This window comes from Corythoichthys intestinalis, chromosome 6 (genome assembly GCF_030265065.1).
Source record: "Corythoichthys intestinalis isolate RoL2023-P3 chromosome 6, ASM3026506v1, whole genome shotgun sequence".
Classification (NCBI taxonomy): domain Eukaryota; kingdom Metazoa; phylum Chordata; class Actinopteri; order Syngnathiformes; family Syngnathidae; genus Corythoichthys; species Corythoichthys intestinalis.
Window position 1 is genome coordinate 23,776,144 of NC_080400.1, and position 19,944 is coordinate 23,796,087.

The 19,944-nt window shown below is 38.6% G+C and overlaps 1 protein-coding gene across 1 annotated transcript; it reads right to left on the minus strand.

The window, feature by feature from the left end:
* Positions 1-1,648: 1,648 nt before the first annotated feature.
* On the minus strand, positions 1,649-19,512 carry rhoub (ras homolog family member Ub). The gene is made up of 3 exons (XM_057838707.1): positions 19,107-19,512; positions 10,286-10,344; positions 1,649-2,778 (listed from the first exon to the last, which is right to left on the minus strand). The coding sequence occupies exons 1-3, from the start codon at positions 19,324-19,326 to the stop codon at positions 2,323-2,325; spliced, it is 735 nt and encodes a 244-aa protein (XP_057694690.1). The 5' UTR covers positions 19,327-19,512; the 3' UTR covers positions 1,649-2,322.
* Positions 19,513-19,944: the final 432 nt, after the last annotated feature.

Consider the following 19,944-nt stretch of genomic DNA (forward strand, 5'->3'; position numbering starts at 1 on the left):
TGAAAAAAAGTGTGTCTGTAAATAGGTCACGAATATCTACCTCATAACTATCTCTTAATTATATATTTTTGGTCACTGCTGCATTTTACCCAATATTTTAGATGATAATTGATCCAAAGTAAAATGTAAAAAATGTTTAGAAGGGTAAATGTATAAAAAAGAAAATCTCGACCATACCTTGATGTCTGCGATTTCTGCATCGCACCCTTGTTATATTACCGTGTTTCACCCATGAAATCCCGGCTGTGAGCATTAGATCGAAACAAGGTAAGTATGCGGATATCTCGTTAAATTCATTGTGTCTTTGTTTTCTCTCATGCTCTCACCTCCAGTTCAGGCTTAGGGGTTTAAATTTTTTTTTAAATGCCCTCCTGTTCAAAATGTTTCTTACCTCAGAAAATTGAGATTTTAAGCCTTCCAATGATGTATCACACACGCATACAGGACAATTTTGAAATTTTGCCAAATTAGGGGTCTCAGAGCGGAACTTAAAGTCATTTGAGTGTTTTCCGCCATATATATTTTTGTCAATCACAAAATTCACACGGGCAACACAAATACTACCATTGGGTGTGAAATGGAGGCTGCAAAATATTGTCCAGCAGGAAACAATTGGCCTCTTAGCTGCAGGTTTGAGACCCCCGTCCTATGTGAATGTAAGAAAAACATTTAACAAAAAAAATCGTAATTCGTGCATGAAAGGCATAACTAAATCTAAAATACACTGATGAACCGCTTGAAAACATAGCTTTCTAATGTTTCACATTTTATTTTGTTCCATTCAAACATTAACAAAATTGCTGTTAATTACCACTTCCAGTCAGTATGGTGACATTACAAACATCATTTAATAGGGCGCATATATACTATGTAACATACATAAAAAGTGAATATGGCACATTCAGGCATCCGCTTTGTTCATGATCAGTCGTATGCCCAGAGAGAGCAGAAATGAAAAAACAGTCAGAGCGTGAATGAATGATAGGCTTCTGAAAAATAAGAAGCAAACAAATTCGAGTCTCTTTGGTGGTCATCAGAAGAGTAACAATGTACCACCACCACATTATGGTAATGCTTTGGCACGCTATTTAGTTGAAGGAGTACTCATATGTGCTGACTTTGGTGTCTGAACGCCTCTCAGTCCAAAGGCCATCCGTTGCATGTCATTTGCTTAAATCTAGTATTGGAACTGAATGTAAGATGAACGTGTAATGGACAGCAGTAACACCCAACTTTAGTTAGTCATTAAACGGAACGGGCAGGCTTTCACTATATGACCTCAGTTAATGATAAGGGGGAAAAATTAAAACATTTGAACATAATAATAGTCAACATTGATAAAGTATGACTTTTTTGTTTTAGGAATAAAACAAAAATTCAATCAAGAGGTCTGTATTTTTAACCAAAAATAATAAATAAAAAACACAACTTTGGGGGTCCAAATTTAGCACATTTTTAAATGTTAAAATCACAGTTTAATTTCGATATAGGCAACAATCAAGAATTTAGAACCTTAGTTATGAAATGATTGCAATAAAAAAAAAATAATGAAAATAGACTGAAGTTTTGAAATTGCACAGAAAATCAAAAATGTGCAAAATTTGAATAATAAAGAAATTTGAATGCCATTTTGAAGTCGTTTTACTAAAAAAAAAAAAAAAAAAAAAAAAAAAAAAATCAGCTTCTCCGAATGTACAGCTTTTAACAGATTTATAACCTTAAAATCAATATCACATAATTAGGGTATGTTCTTTTGTTGATTTTTAGATACAAATGAATGTATCGACTTGCTTTATTTTCAGGATTTAGGCTTGTTCAATATTAGATTTCTGAAAAAATAAAGCACATTCCAGCAAGAGGATATTCTCCAAGTGAAAGATTCTGTTCAAATCCAGTTTCAATACATTTGATTTGAAAATTTCTCAATAATCCGCACATTTCTATCACTTGCTGGGGATGATTGGTAATACAAAAATGGTGCCGGACGTACTGGCTTTCATTATCGTACAGTACACTACCGAGTACTTCAATTTGGTACTCATTAGGGAACAAACTGTGAAACTAGTAAAGCATCAAAGGTGGTTTTAACAAATTGTATCTTCATCTTGTGAATGCAAGTCGATAGATTGTGATTTTGGCAATTTGATTTACAGTGTACAGCACATATCGTTGATATAGTTGAAATATACAGTCTATGTTTTCAGTTCATATGCTGATCTGACTTTCTTTCACATTTGAGTGCGCAGTCAACATATGGGGCGTGGTTTGGTCAGCCGACGCTCAAGGTCTTATGTTTGTCCTTTAGACGTAAGAATTCTCGTTCTACTGGACGCACATGTACTTCTTCCACCACGACTTTGAGAGCATCTTCATCTTATCGGCCGTGCTGCGGACCTTCCTCTCCCGCCGCTGCCTGCGCTCGCAATTGCGCAGTCCGACGGCGATGGCGGCGTCAAACACCTCCTTCAGGTTCTTTTGCGTGAGCGCCGAGCACTCCACGTAGGTGACGGCGCCGATTTTATCGGCCAGCGCTCGGGCGTCCTCCTCGGCCACGGGCCTCTCCTTCCGCCGGGCCAGCTCGATCAGCACCTTGACGTCCTGCCGCAGGTCGCACTGTGTGCCCACTAAGAGGACGGGCGTCAGGGGGCAGCGCCGGCGGATCTCCGGCACCCATTTCTCCCACACGTTCTGAAAGGACGCCGGGCTGACCACGCTGAAACACAGCAGCAAGGCGTCGGTGCGACTGTAGCAGAAGTGACGCAGCTTGTCAAACTCGTCCTGGGTGAAGGAAAAAAAAAAAAATTGCCTGTGTTATGATTTGTTTAAGTTTTGTTTTGTATAAAGCAAGGCCAAATTTTTTGCTTTTTTTGTAGAATGTAAAGCTTCCTGTTAGTGGTTGAGAGAATGTACTTCCGGTGAACATTTCAAAAATAAAAGCACATCATTTCCATCATATAAATAATGATTTCTGGAGTTAATTCCCACATACTTCAGAATTCAGATTCTACACTAAGAATTGTTTTAAAATTACACATTTTATGAAAAATCTGATTGGGAATGATTATGATACTATTATATATAGTAGTATACTATAATATTAATGCTCAATATTTTTTTTAAGAATTGTTTTGAGTCATGTTGGAAAGGCGAAGTCAGTGTTCTGAAACTGTTTACATTCCATTCTTTTGCACTAGTTAATGCTTTCAGCATTCGACCTTGTTTACTTGTGATTTATTGTTGTTATTTGCATGTTTATTTGTACTTTAATAAATAATTTGAGTGATCCAAAATGTTTTTGTGAATTAATAAGTATCCTCAAAAATTTCCTGGATAAATTAGTTAAAAAAAAAAATAGATTAGTGAATTAGTCGACTAATCATAAAAATAGTCGGCTGACTAATCGGGAGAAAATTAGTCGTTTGGGACTGTTGTGCAGTGTAACGGAACATATTTCCTCCACACCCTTCTCACCTTTTTAACCCCGGACCCATTTTCATGCCTGTAACGATGATTGACAGGTTTGTAGTTTGATCTTGCCAGAGAAGCTTGGTAGCTCTATGATCAAAGGCACAAATGTGTCAATCATCGTTAAACTTGCACAAGTGTGCTTTGTCATTGTTGTCATTGTCTAAGAGAGGCTGTTCTCAGCAGCCTGAGTGGATTTGGGTGGACTCACTCAATGAAGCATTTAATAAAGACAAGCATTTTTCTACGTTATTCTTGTTTAAAAATAATTCACAACTTTTGTTAAACAAAAAACAACACCTTTTATATCACCTTTTTGATATATTTTCACATCCCTGCTGTCAACCATTAATTACAACAGATCTGACAGAGAGGAGTGAATGTCACGTGACAAACGATTAGAGCAACTATGAGTTAATGACATGATGGTTTGAAAAAACAAATCAAATCTCTTCTTCCCTTCCCACTAATCCCCCTTTCCCAAATCTATCCATCTCGTGTCCGCGCCGCGTCTTAACGTGTCGCTTGCACCGTGTCAGTCGCTTGGCAGACATGACGACCATTTCTGGCACGTGGAATTACATAAGCGCGGACGTTAATCTGCTCATATTTGCCCTTACACGCCAACGTGTGCGCGACCGCTCGCTGCAGCTCACGACACGTTGTGAGCCGGGTATTAGGAGCGGCTCAATAAGGGATCTGGCAATGGCCGGCGGGCTCGACGCGTATCAAATGTGGGGTTCATCAGAGTGTGCTTATGAAACAAGACTTTATTGGTTCCACTTGAAGTAATGATGCTTTAGTTTCACAACTACGGCTGGCATGCTGACGTGATATGTGGAATTCATTCATGGCAATGGAGCTTATTTAATTAATCAATGATTACGTAAATCAGGTATTGTTATGGTATTTCACTCAGGTGTCAACTATAGCTGTTGTAGAATATCCTCTAATAGGGTGAAGAGAATGACTGGATTATTCCGAACGCAGCAGTTCCCTTCTGCCTGATCATATATTTTGGCTTGACCACTAGTACGCTAATCTTATTGCCATAACAGCATCATGTTAGGATACATGACCAAACAGCATCCTTTGAGTATGACTCATGTACTGAACTGATGATGCACCAAACAATCATGCACTAAGAATCACCCAATGTCATAACTCGACCAGCCCAGGCAAACGGCCACCCCACCCATGCTTCGTTTCGCAAAATTGCATCTTGAATTGAAAAGGGCTACCCTAAAAGGAAAGCCAACTTTTTCATCTGCTCTCCAGAGCAATGTATCTTTTTTTTAATAAATTGAAAAGACACAGAATTTAATTTCCATGGAGGAAAAATATAAGGGTTCGGAACAGTATCAGCAAAAATGAAAATAACGCATCAGATCAGAAGAAAAAGAAAACCAGGTAGAGGTGTAACCGTACACCCAATTCATGGTTTGGTACATAATTTGGTATGGGGGTCACAGTTTGGTAAAACAGGGAAAACAAAGGCGGTTTTTATCACAGCATTTGAAGTTTTTTTCTATTGGCTAAAACTAAAAAGCCGCTCTTGTTAAAGTGCAAAGTAAATTGAAGAAAATATCAAACACGTGAATTATTGTTTTTATTGAATTCAGTTTATGTGCAAAAATAAACACGCCTCTTTTTGTAGGGATCGGCTGAGGTTAGTGTCAGGTAGCACTTGCCAGCTGGCAGTCTTTGTAACTCTTTTTTTAATAAAAATAAGATACTACCATTTTCAATGTTGGAATACACACAGTTAACTATAAAACCATTAGCAGTGAACATACACTCCCACATAAGATATAGTTATATATTAGCTAAAATAAAATATAAAGTGGTAATCGTTCCAAAACTGAAAAAGCACAACTTAAATTAGTGCAAAAATTAATGCTCACTCAGTGTTTTAATTACTTCAGCCTGGGGCTAAAGCAAAAACACGCGTTTCCTGATTTGAAAATATAAAATGAATACACTTCAAATCAAGGGCGTAGGTTTGGTCTCAACACTGGTAGGGACGATATAACATATCAAGATATCCAAGGACTGATCTACATCTGAGGCATACTAGACTTCCCCAAGGCTAGAACCAAAGTACTCTCATGAAATTCTGATGTGTGATTTAGTTTCAGATTTTTTTCTTGTGTCATTTAATGTTCATGTTAAATAAAGGGACTTGGACTCTGAAGCCACCACGTTCCGTTACCGTAATGCACATAATCCAAACAATGATCCAAATGAGGGATGGCTAGCTTGACTTCGTTATTCCTTGAGGAGGCGTTCCTGACCGCAGTAGTTTTGCAGTTTAGCAGGTTCACGAAGTTTAATGTTATGCTAACTCTGATGCAGGTTGGACTTTCGGTAACAAAATTAGTGGTGTTTCCCCCACCTCCACAACATTGATGTCTTGTTACAGTACTTGCAGAAGCTGCTGCTGGCCAAAAAAACTTCTAATATTCCTCCCCTTCGAAGGGGGCAGAGGAGGCGGCATGTTGTCGACATGAATCTGTCGGGGCAGCATGTGTCTGTGTGTGTTGGGGGTGGGGGGGGATTGGCACATTCAGCAAGTAAAAAGGGATAAATGTAAGTCTGAACATAATGAAAATAATTAGCTTAATAATGGTAGGTTAAATTCTATCCTTACAACTTATGGGAAGACAATCTAAATTACATATACTAGTCAGGGGTCGCGTTAACCGAATATTTTCCGTCGTTGACCGGTTTTTAAAAACGGTGACGGAAAAAACTGAAGTCCATCCGTCATTTTGACAGGTTGCAATTCACACCCCAGACCACAGGGTGGCGGCGAGTGAGCATATTAATTAGCTATTGTCTCTCTTGATGCATTATGTCGTTGGCCTTACTCGGAAAAATGTCAAGGCAACTGAGTGTTTGCCTAGCACGGCCAGACTGTTTTCCCTGTATTTTTCAAACACTGATAGACAAGTCTGGGACACAGCCTCTCGAGTAGGTACAAAATCAATCGACAAATCAGATTTGTTTATTTGCGTGACGTGTTCTTCACGAGCAACGTCACTCTTGCGTGCCGAAAGTCGTCTCTAGAACAACACGGATGGCGAACGGGAGAGCCGAGAATATGTTTCAATCCGCGGTAAATTCAGTTTTAATTGAGCTAAAACACATCGACACGAATCATTGACAACAGTCTGTCTCGCGCTAGCCATATTGAATAAACTCCGTTCTTCTCGTATGTTTACTTCCGCGCGCAAGTCCCTCGTCCTGCCCTCGTCACTTTGCTAATGGCACGTCTGCCCGTCGCTGATTGGTGCACTCCGCTGTCTGTTGGCCTCGTTAAGCTTGTTCGGACAGAATATTAATTAAAAATGAATGAAAACTAAATACTATTGAATATGTCATTATTATCATTTAAAAAATGTAAGTGACGGGTAAAAATAGATTATGACCGGATTTTTATGACACTGTCAGTCAAAATGACAGACAACGAAAAAGTCTAGCGCAACCTCTGATACTAGTATAACTGAACTCATTACAAAATGCAAACAAGGTTGCTTAAAAGTTGGTGGGGACAATTTGAGCATCCTGAAAAGATGGCAGTGTTATGTTCCTACCGTCCCTATGCAAACCTACGCCCTTGCTTCAAATAGTGTTAGTAATACAGTGATCCCTCGCTACTTCGCGCTTCAAACTCCGGGCCCTCAGTCCATCGTGGATTTTTTTCAATAAAAAAAAAAAATAAATAAAATAAATAAATACAGATGAGCTGTCCCGATCCAATCAGGTAGTCTCACTCTCCATCCTGCTGCTTTTCTTGGTCAGGCAGTGCATTGGAGTTGCTAATGAAAGTTAACGATGATTGACAGGCGTTAAGGTTTGATCTTATCAGAGATACTTGGAAGCCGACACTTCAAAACGCCACATGCGTCCTTCATAGTTTAACTTGTTAAACAGTTGCTGAGGCAACTCATTGTATGTAAGCAGCTTGAGCGGATTTGAGTAGACTCACTCAATGAAGCATTTTATAAAGAATAATTTTTCTACTTTATTCTTGTTTAAAAATAATTCGGTGGGACACTAACATGTTTAAAACTTATCATAATAATTACATTTTAGGTGCTTAAAAACATTTATTAAAAAATATATATAAGTTTTGGGTGTTTTTTAACTATACTTTGGGGGGAAAAAATGAAAAAAACATGTCCTATATGTATCTCTTTCCAAATCGAAATCTGAATAAATGCATTAAATACACACACAAAAAAAAAAAAACAACATTTTGTTTTTTCCTTTCCTACTTTGCGGTTTTTGACTTGTCGTGGCGTGTTCTGGTCCCCATTAACCGCGAAAAACGAGGTATCACTGTACTGCACTTGACAGTTCCCATAACTTTCCTAGTACTGATCAATGATAAATTCTTTGTTTATTTTGGTTTGTCTTCTTTTTCCCGCAATGTCAGTTATTGGTTTAGGTGCATTACCTCTACAGCCCCCTGCAGTAGAGGAGGACTAACTCCAACATGGATTTCTTCTTATTTTATTTTTTTTAACTCAAATGTATTCACCATGTTGAATAGCTGTGTGCCAAAAAACTGATTATTAGATGCATCGAGATTCGACACGTGACGATTTGATTACGATTCACAAATGTTCAAAAACGCTGATTTTCCATAATAACTTTATGAGAGCCGCTAAAAGCGGAACAAAACTCAACACATGTCTGCCGCCCGGACACCTTTAACGGACGCCCAACGTTATGATGGATGGATACAGATGAAGTTACTGAGATTTACTCCTGTCCAAAAGACTCGAAAATAAATTAGTGTATGAGACAGGCAGGGACACGGCAGCCGCGCTTTGGGTCCTCTTCTGTGCGTAAGTTATTTTTTTTAGAGCAAGAGGGGAAGAGAGAAAGTTCGTTCTCCGTTGTCATTCAGTTGTCCAGCAGTAGGTTCAAGTTGTGTTAACTGGAAAAAGTCCCTAGTGTTCTGATAAGTCCCGTGTCCGTCTATCAGAGGTGAGTACACGAACCCTCTTGTATTGTTTAGCTTTCATTGTTGTTGTTTTTGCGATGTTCCTAGTTAGCGCCGAGCGCTACTTTGCTTACATGTATTTCTATGTCAATTTGTGTGTTGTTTGGTGGTGTACAAAAGTTACTCCAGATGCAGAATGTTTAAAACCAGGAATAAGTACAGCGGTAACATTAAAAACATGCGAAATAGTACAGAAATCTGTGAAAACTAAGTATATTGGTTAGAAGAAGTCTTATTTCTAAAGACACTTTGTTTGTTTCCAGAAAATGCGGAATTGGTTCCACCAGTGTAAATTTTATTGTACTGTTGAGAGAAATAAGTACTGCCTTTGAAACAGCTAATGTTTTTGCACTTTCTCGTGAAAAAGAGCATCTCAAGGTCAGCTGTATGTCGTATAGGCATATTGAGAAATAAGTATTGCCTTTAAAATGGTTAATGTTTTTTCAATCTCTTGTAAAAAAAAACAAAAAACAAACGTTGAATATTAGGATATTTTAAATAAATAATGGACATAAATTTGTTCAGCTGCTTTATTAATTAGTAATGTATGATGCATCGACAATCGTGATAATCGTGATAATTGTGATCATCGTTCAATAATAGAATCGTAGTGCCCCGAATCATAATCAAATCGAATCGTGGGGTGCCTAAGATTGCACACCCCTAGTCTTGGATGCGTGCACCGAACTGTGATGCCTGTAAGGACAAATAAGGACAAATACCGTTACACTCTTATCAGGGCATCCCTACATACATCTGTGTTCAAGAATATCAGTGTTTTTTGAGGTTAGGTATACAGTGCCATGAAAAAGTATTTGCCAAACCAATTTTAATATCACAGAGAGACAACCCAAGGAAATACAAATTGCAGTTTCCATAACAGGTTGTGCCACCCTTGGCCGCCATACCTGAAATCGAGAGTTTGCGATAATTGGTGATGAGACTTGGCCACTCTAAAATGTTTTGTTGAGGTAGACTTGCTGGTGTGTTACAGATTGTTGAACTGCTTCAAGTTCCAAGAGCGCTAGAGTCTCAGGACACAAACTGATGGTCGGACGTTCTGCTTCACAATTTTTTGATGGACAGCATCAATCACAGAAAGCTGTCCTGGTCCTGAGTTAGCAAAGCAGCCCGGGACGTTAAAATGCCAACGTCATGTTACTCTGTTGGCACAATGTTCTAATTAAGTAATTTCTTGATTAAACAGGGGTAGTGGCAATGACGTTTGGGTGTGATCAGTAAAATTTAACTTAGTTTGTGATTCAACAAGGTGGGGCGGGGAATTGCTTTTTCACATAGGGCCAGATAGGTTTGTAATGTTCTCCCCCTAGATTAAAAAAAATCATCTTTATGAAACAGCATTTTATATTTCTTTGGGTTGTCTTTGTCACATTTTGGTATTGAAATTGGTTTCATGAAATGAAACCTCAGTATGAGAAAAATCAATGGGCCAAATCATGTCACAAATGTCACAAAATGGCCTTTTTAAAATGACAAAAGACGAAACATTTTATCCATAATCAGAGTTCTAAGAACTTCACAACTTGCATACCTAAATTCGTCAAACTTTTTCTTTTATCCCAGGTGGTTTTATTTACCTGACATGTTTCGGCGAGCACTTCCGCCTTCGTCAGGTGCTTTATAAATGTCGGCAAAATGAACTCTATACAACTAAACTTTCATACCTAAATACTTTCAGCAACCATCTTTCGCAAGAAGCTCATACTAAAGTATGGGTTATGTGTCCCCATATGGGAATTTATAGCAGTTAATTATTGGATATCTATGTGTGTGTCTTGAACCCACCTGCCCCGCAGTGTCACACAACTGTAGTCGAACAGGGCTTCCGTCCACCTGAACCACAGCTGTGGGCAAAAAAAAAAAAAGAAGAGATCAATTGGTTTCACGGCATACACGGCCTTTGGGACAGTTTGTACTCGTCGGTTGTGTTTTTGACACGAGCGGGAAGCAGATTTGTTTGTTCAGTGCGACTCTTTCCCTGGGCCCCATTTATGAAAAGCTCGTGAGTCATCCCGAGTTTAAACGACGGGGTCATTCGTTCTTGCAATACAAAGCAACGGGCACATGGAAACGTTTACAATAAGCCTAAAGGGTGTGTGTGGTCGCATATATCCACCTGATCAAAGCCTTGGCTTGAAACCGCCGGCCTCATCATAGCACTAACAAAGAACAGTGAAGTCAACACCAGAAACAAGATGAATACGTACACATTCAAAATGGAGGCAAACAAAACATTATCCTAAACATTACGTGGCTATAAAGGTGTCGCTGTTAATGGTTAGTGTTTATATATTCACTGTTCATTGATACATTTGAAGTGTTACTAAAAACTAAGTGCGTATGACACAAAAAAAGCATGTTTATTTCATATTTCACGCGGTGTTTTATGCTCCTGAATGAAATGGTCCGCTTGGATGTGTGTGGAAGCGATCGTTTTATATATTCAATTTTTGAATCCCGCGCCATGAAAATGAGTTCCTTCCGGCTCCAGTTTCTGGTTTAGGACAAATGCATACGTGATGTAACCCAGGTCAGTGTCTCACAATAAAGCATTGCTTTATAGCATGCAGATGGACTGCGGATTCAGCTGATTCTGCAGATTTATTTATTTATTTTTCACATCACGCCAGCCAAACGGCTGCAGAAAAATGGTGCTACACCAGGGAGAGGCATGTGAGCCTTTTTGGGGTTTCAAAAGGTTCCCACTCACCGGCGGATATTGGCCAAAACAAGCCCTACTAATGTGGGACCATTGGACTTACAAAGAAGTGAGTAAACATCGTGTTATGCCCCCCCGGAGAGCACTATACTCGGTTTATTGCCCTCTTCCGATGCCCGGTGTTCTGTCAAATTTTCCACCCGATCAGAAATTGCAACTCTGTGTTAAAAATAGCCGCGAATACAGCGATTACAAAGTAAACACTACAAACTCTCTTAAAATAAAGGACTATTTATTTTACGTTTGATCATGGAGGGGCACGTAGAAAAGCTCTGCTCAGACACATATCTGCCATGTTAGCTGCACAACAATGCAGCTGCTCTCCTATGACTCTATCGCTGTTTATGTCTTCGCCGTGTAGTAAAGCATTATTTTGCCATATTCGTAATGACCATGTGGCAGGTACGCGCTCCTCCGACATCGGCCGGTTTGTCCGGCGGTCATTGTCCAGCTGCTTCTCCGCAAACAAGCCCTCTGCCCTCTGCAGGGGAATGACGAGCTCTAACTTGCTCGCCGCCGGGCAGTTGCCGATCGGCGAAGACAATCGACAACCCCGCTGCCGTGTAAAATGATCCGGGCTAGTTATGTGTGATTTTTCGCTTCGAAGACTTTGAAACATTACTCGGTTAGGGTTAGCATGTCGGCTAGCTGTCATGTCTCTTAATTTGTTTACATTCTCCAAAGCCGGGGCAGGGAAATGACAAAAGCCCGACTAACTACAGTGGCATAATACCGTTCGTGAGGTGCGAGAGTAAAGGTTAAGTCGACAGTTTTGACCATTATGAAATAATTTTGCCATGTCGTTCTGAATAAATGTATTTTTATTATTTCATATTCCATTAAGCACAAGACTGTTATTTGTCATGACCATACCATTTATTTAGCTATTGGGGAAAAATAAAAGTAAAAATATTGGAGTAGAGGGACTGAAACAATTACATTTGCGGCTCTCTTTGTCGCATTTTCCTCATTCTGTATAATTCCCCCTCAATGGGCTGAATAGTAAAACAAATGAAACCATTCTCCTGCCGACATCATCCTCCTGTTGGGCGCGCTAGAGCCCTATAATGGTAGGCGTGGTTAACCGTCAGATTAAAAGACTAATTTCTCGTCATCTGCGCTTTGCCAAATTGTTGTATATAGTTGAATCGTCTCAAAATATGATTGTAATTCACAAAATAATGTTATTTAAGACTTTTTCTCCTGTCATACACACTTTAAAGAGTAGTATGTCATATCGTCTTTCCCCAATGAAATGAAAAAAAAATATCCAGCTATACCTCATGCGAAAGCCACAGTAATGTTATTAGTTCTTGGCAGTGGATAAAGAATATTCTCAAGTATTATGTCTGTCTACATATATTACTGTGCAATGTGTGTTCAAAAAAAAAAAAAAAAAAAAATATATATATATATATATATATATATGTATATTTTATATATTTATATATACAACCCCCTTTTTTATCATGTAGAACAAACTCAGATAAAAAGCTTGAAAAAATTGTGAATTATTTCAAAAGTGCAACTCATTAGCATTCAGAAACACACAAAAAAATGAATAATAAACATTGTGGTGGTCAGTAAATGTTACTTTTATAGAGCAAGTGCAGGGAAATATATATGGAATCACTCCACATCCCAAAATATATAAAATCATGAGAAACAAAGAAATAACAATCAAAACACATATCTAGTATTTAGTAGCACCACCTCTGGCTTTTATGATGGCTTGCAGTCTCTGAGACATGGACTTGATGAGTATTCTTCATCAATTTGGTGCCAACTCTATTTGATTGCAGTTGCCAGATCATCCTTGCAGGTCGGCGCCTTGTTGTGAATCTTTTTTTTTTTTTTTTTTTTCTCCAATTTCCACCACAAGTTTTCAATAGGGTTGAGATCTGGGCTATTTGCAGGCCATGCCATTGACTGGATGAGTCTTTCTCCAAGGAATGCTTTAAGTTTTAGCTTTGTGGCATGATGCATTGTCATTTTGAGAAATGACAAACATTTTCAATTGAAGGGATTAGAAAGCTGTCTAAAATTTCAATGTAAACTTGTGCATTTAACCACAGCCATCTTCCCAGTACCTTTGCCTGACATGCAGCCCCATATCATCAAGGACTGAGGGGAATTTTGATGTTTTCTGCAGGCAGTCATTTTGTAAATATCACTGCAACAGCACCAAACCAAAGTTCCAGCATCATCACCTCATCCAATGCAGATTCTTGACTGTTGACACCTTGTCCAATGCAGATTCTTGACTCTTGACAAGATACCCTTGTATGAACCCTCGTCAATTTGAAACCAGAGCATTCGCAGCCAGTCTTTCCGATTTTTAGGGCATTTACAATTCAACTGTTGTTCATTTTAGGGTAGTCACAGATCACTTTCTGTTGAGTTTGAGTCACTCTCTATACATTTGGGGAGATTCTCAAGTCACTTCCTGTTCTGTAACCCAAAATAAAACGGAAGAGAACCATATATGCCCCAAAATCAACAGGAAGTGACCCTGAAAAATTCCCGAAATCACTGGTACACGATATCCATTTTCTGAAACCGGTATCGTTAACTTCCTGCTCCTCAAGGCCGAGACCAATACGATAACCGATAATATAGTGTTTAAATGTATATTCACCTGGGTTTTGGGACCCCTGGAGGTCAAAAATACTAATGGTGGATTCAGCATAGATTTGCCTTTGACTTAACCAGATTTTGCATGATGACATGAACATTATTATAATAAACAAAACAGAGACAAGAAGCTTTAACTTCAAATAAAGTGCCCTTTTTTCTCAAATATAGTTTGAGTTAATCACAATCAATGTCAATGACGATGTGTTCCCCTGAACAATGAGCACTGAACTAAAATGAACATAAACCCAACAGGTATTGTGCTTTGTCAGCAGATAAAACATTTGGTGCAACAGGAAAGGAGACCGTTGTGGTCTTGGTCTATGAAAAAACTTTCTTAACCTGGCAATCATAGGACAAAAAGCCTATCGATAACCAAAAGGCCTCTCAATAACTTGAAAACATAACACTGTAAAACGCAAACATTTGCTAAATGCCATAGTAAGGTTCATCACTCAGTGATGGAAAAATACGACCTCTAGAACAGTAACAAAACTGTCAAAACAAGAATGGAAACAAACGCACTCGCAATCCACCGACACCGTGCCAAAAATATTATCTATTATCGGGCCTATTTATAATGTTATTGATTTATTAGGATGACGTCATTATTCCTATTATCGGACCAATAATTACCATACACCTGTCCCCGAAATCAATAGGAAGTGACTGAAAATCATCAGCAATGGGGATGAAATGCCCCCAAATTAAACTCATTGGTTGCCATTGACTGCTATAGAAGTCCAATCCATTCAAAGTGAGAGGGATTTGTTCATTCGCTGCCACTCCTCCTACTTCAAATGGATTGGACGTATACAAGTTATAAACAAATTCCAATTCACATCAGAAAGATGAAAATAACTTGTTTTTCTGTTTATTACTTTGTAGAATATGCTAGAATGATTTCCTGACCAATTTATCGATAATCGTTGTATCGCTATAACGTGAGGTCATCCTTATCGTGGGCTTTGTATCGTAAATCATATCGTCTCATGAGGTACTAAGAGGGTCCCACCCCTCATGCATAGCTTTCATTAGAATCACCCATGTGGTTGTTTTAAAGACAAGTTGTTTGGTTTGACAGCAAACTTTAACGGTGAGAGCCAAGAAACAGATTGAAGCCCATTTTAAAAAAAGAATTGTTCACTATCTGTCAAACCCGTGCAAGTTGGTCATAATTTTTTATAATACTGCGTGCTTCATAGAGTCAATGTTTTTTAGCGTTAAAAAGACTGTTTGGTCATTCCGTTCTCCACTTGCAAAGAAATATCAAGTGTCATATTCCAGTTTTTCTCTTGCAGTCATCATGGGTCATATGATACTTGTTAGCACCTGCCGCGTTGCGTAACCCTTCTCAAGTCAACTTTCACACACAAAAAAACTGGGTCGCTTTCATTCATTCGGGGGCCCTGAAAGCGATGACATCATCATGGAGCGATGCCCCCCGCCCGACCCCCTTCCTGGCTTCCCCCCACCAAGTGCACAATCAGTCTCTGTCAAGACAATCTGTGCCTCTGAGCCTCTGTGACAGATGTGGAGGAGAGCGCCCACGGGTCAAGGCTGCTGACGACGACCACAACAACGGGTCCGCTTGTGTTAACCAAAACTTGACAGCGAGCCGCCAAGTGGGTCTTTGTGGTTTCTCTTCCCACAGTGGAGTGTTTTTATGTGGATTTGAGGCAGTATAGTTGGCTTTAAAAGCTAATTAGCGCAGGGCTCGTAATTTATAGACAAATGGAATCACTGCAGTTTACCAGTATATTTTGACTCACATATTAAATCCACTGTATTTTGCGCTATTTTGTAATATATCTGACTTTAAGTGTGTATGGCTTTAAAAGGCAGGGCCTGAAGTAGTGAGTGACTGGGCATTAAAAAAAAAATTAAATACAACGGAACTGTAAAAGACATCGATTATTTTGCGCGCCACCATTGTTGGCTAGAGAATCAATGCATTATATGCCCTTGGTCACTCTGAAACCAAGGAGATTTTTTACAAGGAATCTTTCAAAACTTGTTTAGAGTCAGGAGAAACCTATATTCACAAAGAAATGATAGTTACTGTAAATGTTACTTCAACATGCGTGTGCACAGTTAAAAGTTTAATGACAAAGACAGTTTGTCTCAGTATTTCATTTTCCACCAGCTCCTATGGAAATAATAATAATAGCTCGCAAATCCATACAACGTTGCAAACGTAAGCCAAAGGGCACACTAATGGCTGGATGTGATTATGACATAACACAAACGCGGACTTGCTGAAAATGACTTTCGTGCACGGGTCAAATCACTAGTTTGCTAATGTTTCGCGCACAAAAGCTTGCAGAGACACGTTTGGCAAAGTGGCAACATGGCAACAACAACAGGGAGGAGTCAACCACAGGAAACAAAACCCACATGCATAAGGGTAGTAGGAAAAACAAACACGCCTTAGTATTATTACTATGGGACATGGAACAAATTTGGGTGGGTGCTGTCTTTTTACAGTGTCAAACAGGTAGAAACACGTTCACATCACCTCTGCCTAGAATAGGTTTTAATAATCCAGTAAATTTGTGCAAAGTATAGACATTATTTTGGAGGTACACCATCTTGTCGGAGGTGTGAAACATATGGGTTGGGGGTCATATTTGTGACTTTTTGCTCACAATACATTTAGGGCTGCAGCTAGTAGTAGTCGATTAATTCATCAACTAGTTAGTTCTAATAATCGAGTAATCGGATTAGGAACAATTTAATGCGTTGCAGAATCAATTTTAGGAGATGAAAATCCAAGGCTTGCTAAGATTGCACTTTCAAAAGAACAATAAATGTGGATACAAAATAAAATTCACGAGTGTTTCTTCTATGTAGAATTGCACTTTCATTTAAAAATACATTAAAATACTAGGGGTGTAACAGTACACAAAAATCTCGGTTCGGTTCATTTTCGGTACAGTAAGAAAACAAAATGCAAAATATAAATGTGCTAGTTTTTTATTACACACTTTTGTGTTTTCAACAATAGGAACATTAGCCTATACAAAGCTAGAATTCTGCTCAAAAAGTAGCGGGTATTTAAAGATAATCCAACAACAATTTGCCTTTCAGACCCTGCGTATTGGTCAGCTTTCTTTATGAAAGAAAGAAGAAAAAGAGAAGCCCTGTGCTAAAGAGAAAAGCAATCCCATTGACAAAGATTTAAACATGTATTTTACAAATGAAATGCCTCAAAGAAACATTTTTTTTCTTATGAACGGTTTTCAAAAGCTTTATTGGTGGATTTTCTCAAGTTTAAGCGCCACACAGAAATTAATAAATTTAATTGTGTAAGCAGGATGCGTGTATTATTCTTATTATTTAATTACAGGTGTTTTAGCACATTTCAATTTATTTTATTTAAATTGGCTATTATTTATTTTACTATGTGTTTATATTTTACAAATGTGATGTAGTATTCATTTATATTGTATATTTTATGTTGTCTAACTTTAGTTCCTATGTATTAGTACCTACTTGTTTTGTTGTGGTAGGAGGGTTTTGTATTGAACACGGGGACGCGTTGGTTATTATTATAGCAGAGAAGACAGCAGTAAATCAACAAAGACAAGTCAACTGTGCCCCGATCTACCACTCAAGAGATCTAATGGACTCAAAAAGTGGGTTATGATAGTATATTAGTTTGAAAATCGACCGGATCCACCGTATTTTTACACAAGTGACTTCTGGCCCGATCCTAGCTACCGGTAGTAGTATTGACGCAGGAGGGCCGCGTCTCGCGTCAAATAATAAACTCTGCAGTTCTTTTCCTCTGTGTCGCATTGAGCCGCTTCTGGGACGAATCTAACACACGGCCGCATTGCGACTGGTGTGCATTGGCTGAGTGACTAACGCCCGCGCTTCACTGCGTTCTCGCGGCGGCTACGTTGTCGCGCCGTTGACATTTCTAGGTTATACTGTCGTACCGTGCTGGTCCTCATTATAGTAGAGAAGACGGAGTAAATATAATCTACAGAAAGGAACTGTAATCCGATCGACTCACAGCCTCGAAAAGTAAGGGCTTTATTACGTCAGAAACTTGTTCCGTACCGAAACGGTTCCATTCTATTACATGTACCGTTACACCCTTATAAAATACCTGATCTTATGATAAATAAATAAGAATCTAAGTGCGACAAAAGAAAAATCAGCTAATTTGCATTGCAAAAGTCCACTAGCCTAAATGCCATACAATGCTAACGTTTTTTGACAATACTCTTAACAAATCGTTCAAACACATAATCCCCTCCAAAACGGCTAAATATACCTATAAACTAAATTACAAATGCATTAAAAAAATATTAGCCCAAACAAAAACTTACTTTATTTTGGTCTTAACAGGGAACAGTTGGATTCAGCCATGTTAAATAAGTTATGTCATATTCACTGTTCCCACTAGAAGGCAGTTATCTACCCAAATCAATAAAACTAATACAAACACTTTCAAAACAAACCATGACAACGTCACTCTAATTAAACGAATACTCGAAGCGGCAAAATTTGATTCGAAGCTTTTTTCTAATCCAATTACTCGATTAATCGTTGCAGCACTAAATACATTTTCGGAACTAGGCGGTTGATAGAGGGTGTTATTGTTTGATTCCACAATGTATAAGTGGCCAGGGACCAAACTTTATTTGCTGGCTATCCAAAGTCCACCCAGTTGTCCATTCTTAGCACTGCCTACTCAAATCAAGGTACAGGGACCTGGAGGCTAACGTAGCTAACTTCAGGCAGATGGTTTAGTGGAGATACATGGTAGTCGAAGACAACCACTTACACTTTTAAGTGTCCAAAATACACGCTGGTGTTGGAACAATTTTTAATTTTGAGTTGGGGGAGGGAAAAAAGTTTTGAATGCTTAAACAAACAAACAAAAAAAAGCTACATTACAAAATTAAAAACAAATATATATAAATAATTATTCATTAAAAGCCCCGCCAAAAAACTTCTTTAAAATAATGGAAAACATTTTAAGTGAAAAAAAAATTTTAAAAAAAATCTAATGTACAATATTTGACCAAAAAACTAATAAAAATAATAACAATGTGTCCATTCAAGATTGAAGCACGTTTTGTTTTCAAACACATAATTGAAAACCATTTAGTTTAGCTTACATGTACTTTAAAGTAATATAATAAAATGGTTCCGTTTCTTGTATTTAAATGTCATTATGTGGCCTGAGAATAATATTACAGCAATGGATTTAACGTCAATTTCATTCATTGTACTCACCGGAAAAGTCGTCAAATGCTGTGGGCACGTATTTAGTAGGGTATCCGTTGGTGGTGTAGCTGACCACCAGGCTGGTCTTTCCCACCGCTCCGTCCCCGAGCAGGACACACTTGAGCAGCCGCTCGTGAGGCTGCCCCGGCCGGCCACTTTGGACTTTGTGAGGCGGCACCGGTGGTGCCTTCGTCGGATGGTATTCCATGGAGGCTGAATGAGGGGACATTCAAAGAAGTCGCTCGACGGTCTCCAACATTAGAACCCTGGACTCAGGCGTCCCACGTTTAAAAGTACAAAAAAATGAGAGTTATTTCGCTGTAAAAACACGTCGAAACTTCAGGGATTTCGGTCATTATCGCGAAAATTTGACGTAGTCAGCGTCGTTTTTTAAACGACAATGACACGGCGCGTGCAAATCTGGATTTTATATGTTCGGTTCATTTACATAACTCCGCCCACCATGCGTAGTGAACTGCACGTTTGGAGACGTTATTGTCAGTTGCCACAAGAAAAGCAATAAAGAAAGGACATTTGGTCTAAGAAGCATCACATTTCGTGTCAGATACTGTCTCAATATAGTAATAATAATAATTTTTAAAAATGAGGCACAAGCATTGGCGAGGATGCCAAATTTCTATTTCTTTTTAGTCTTTTATTGCAACTTGTCTCACACAACTGGCCTTCTTACACATCTTATTTTCTGTCATGGAACACAAAACTGTCATAATAAATCATACTACATGCTTCTTATACTTATTCGGTTCGTCACTGTAACATTATGCAGGTTGAAGATTAAAACATAAATATGTTATGCAGAAATAAATAAAAATAAAAAATATATATA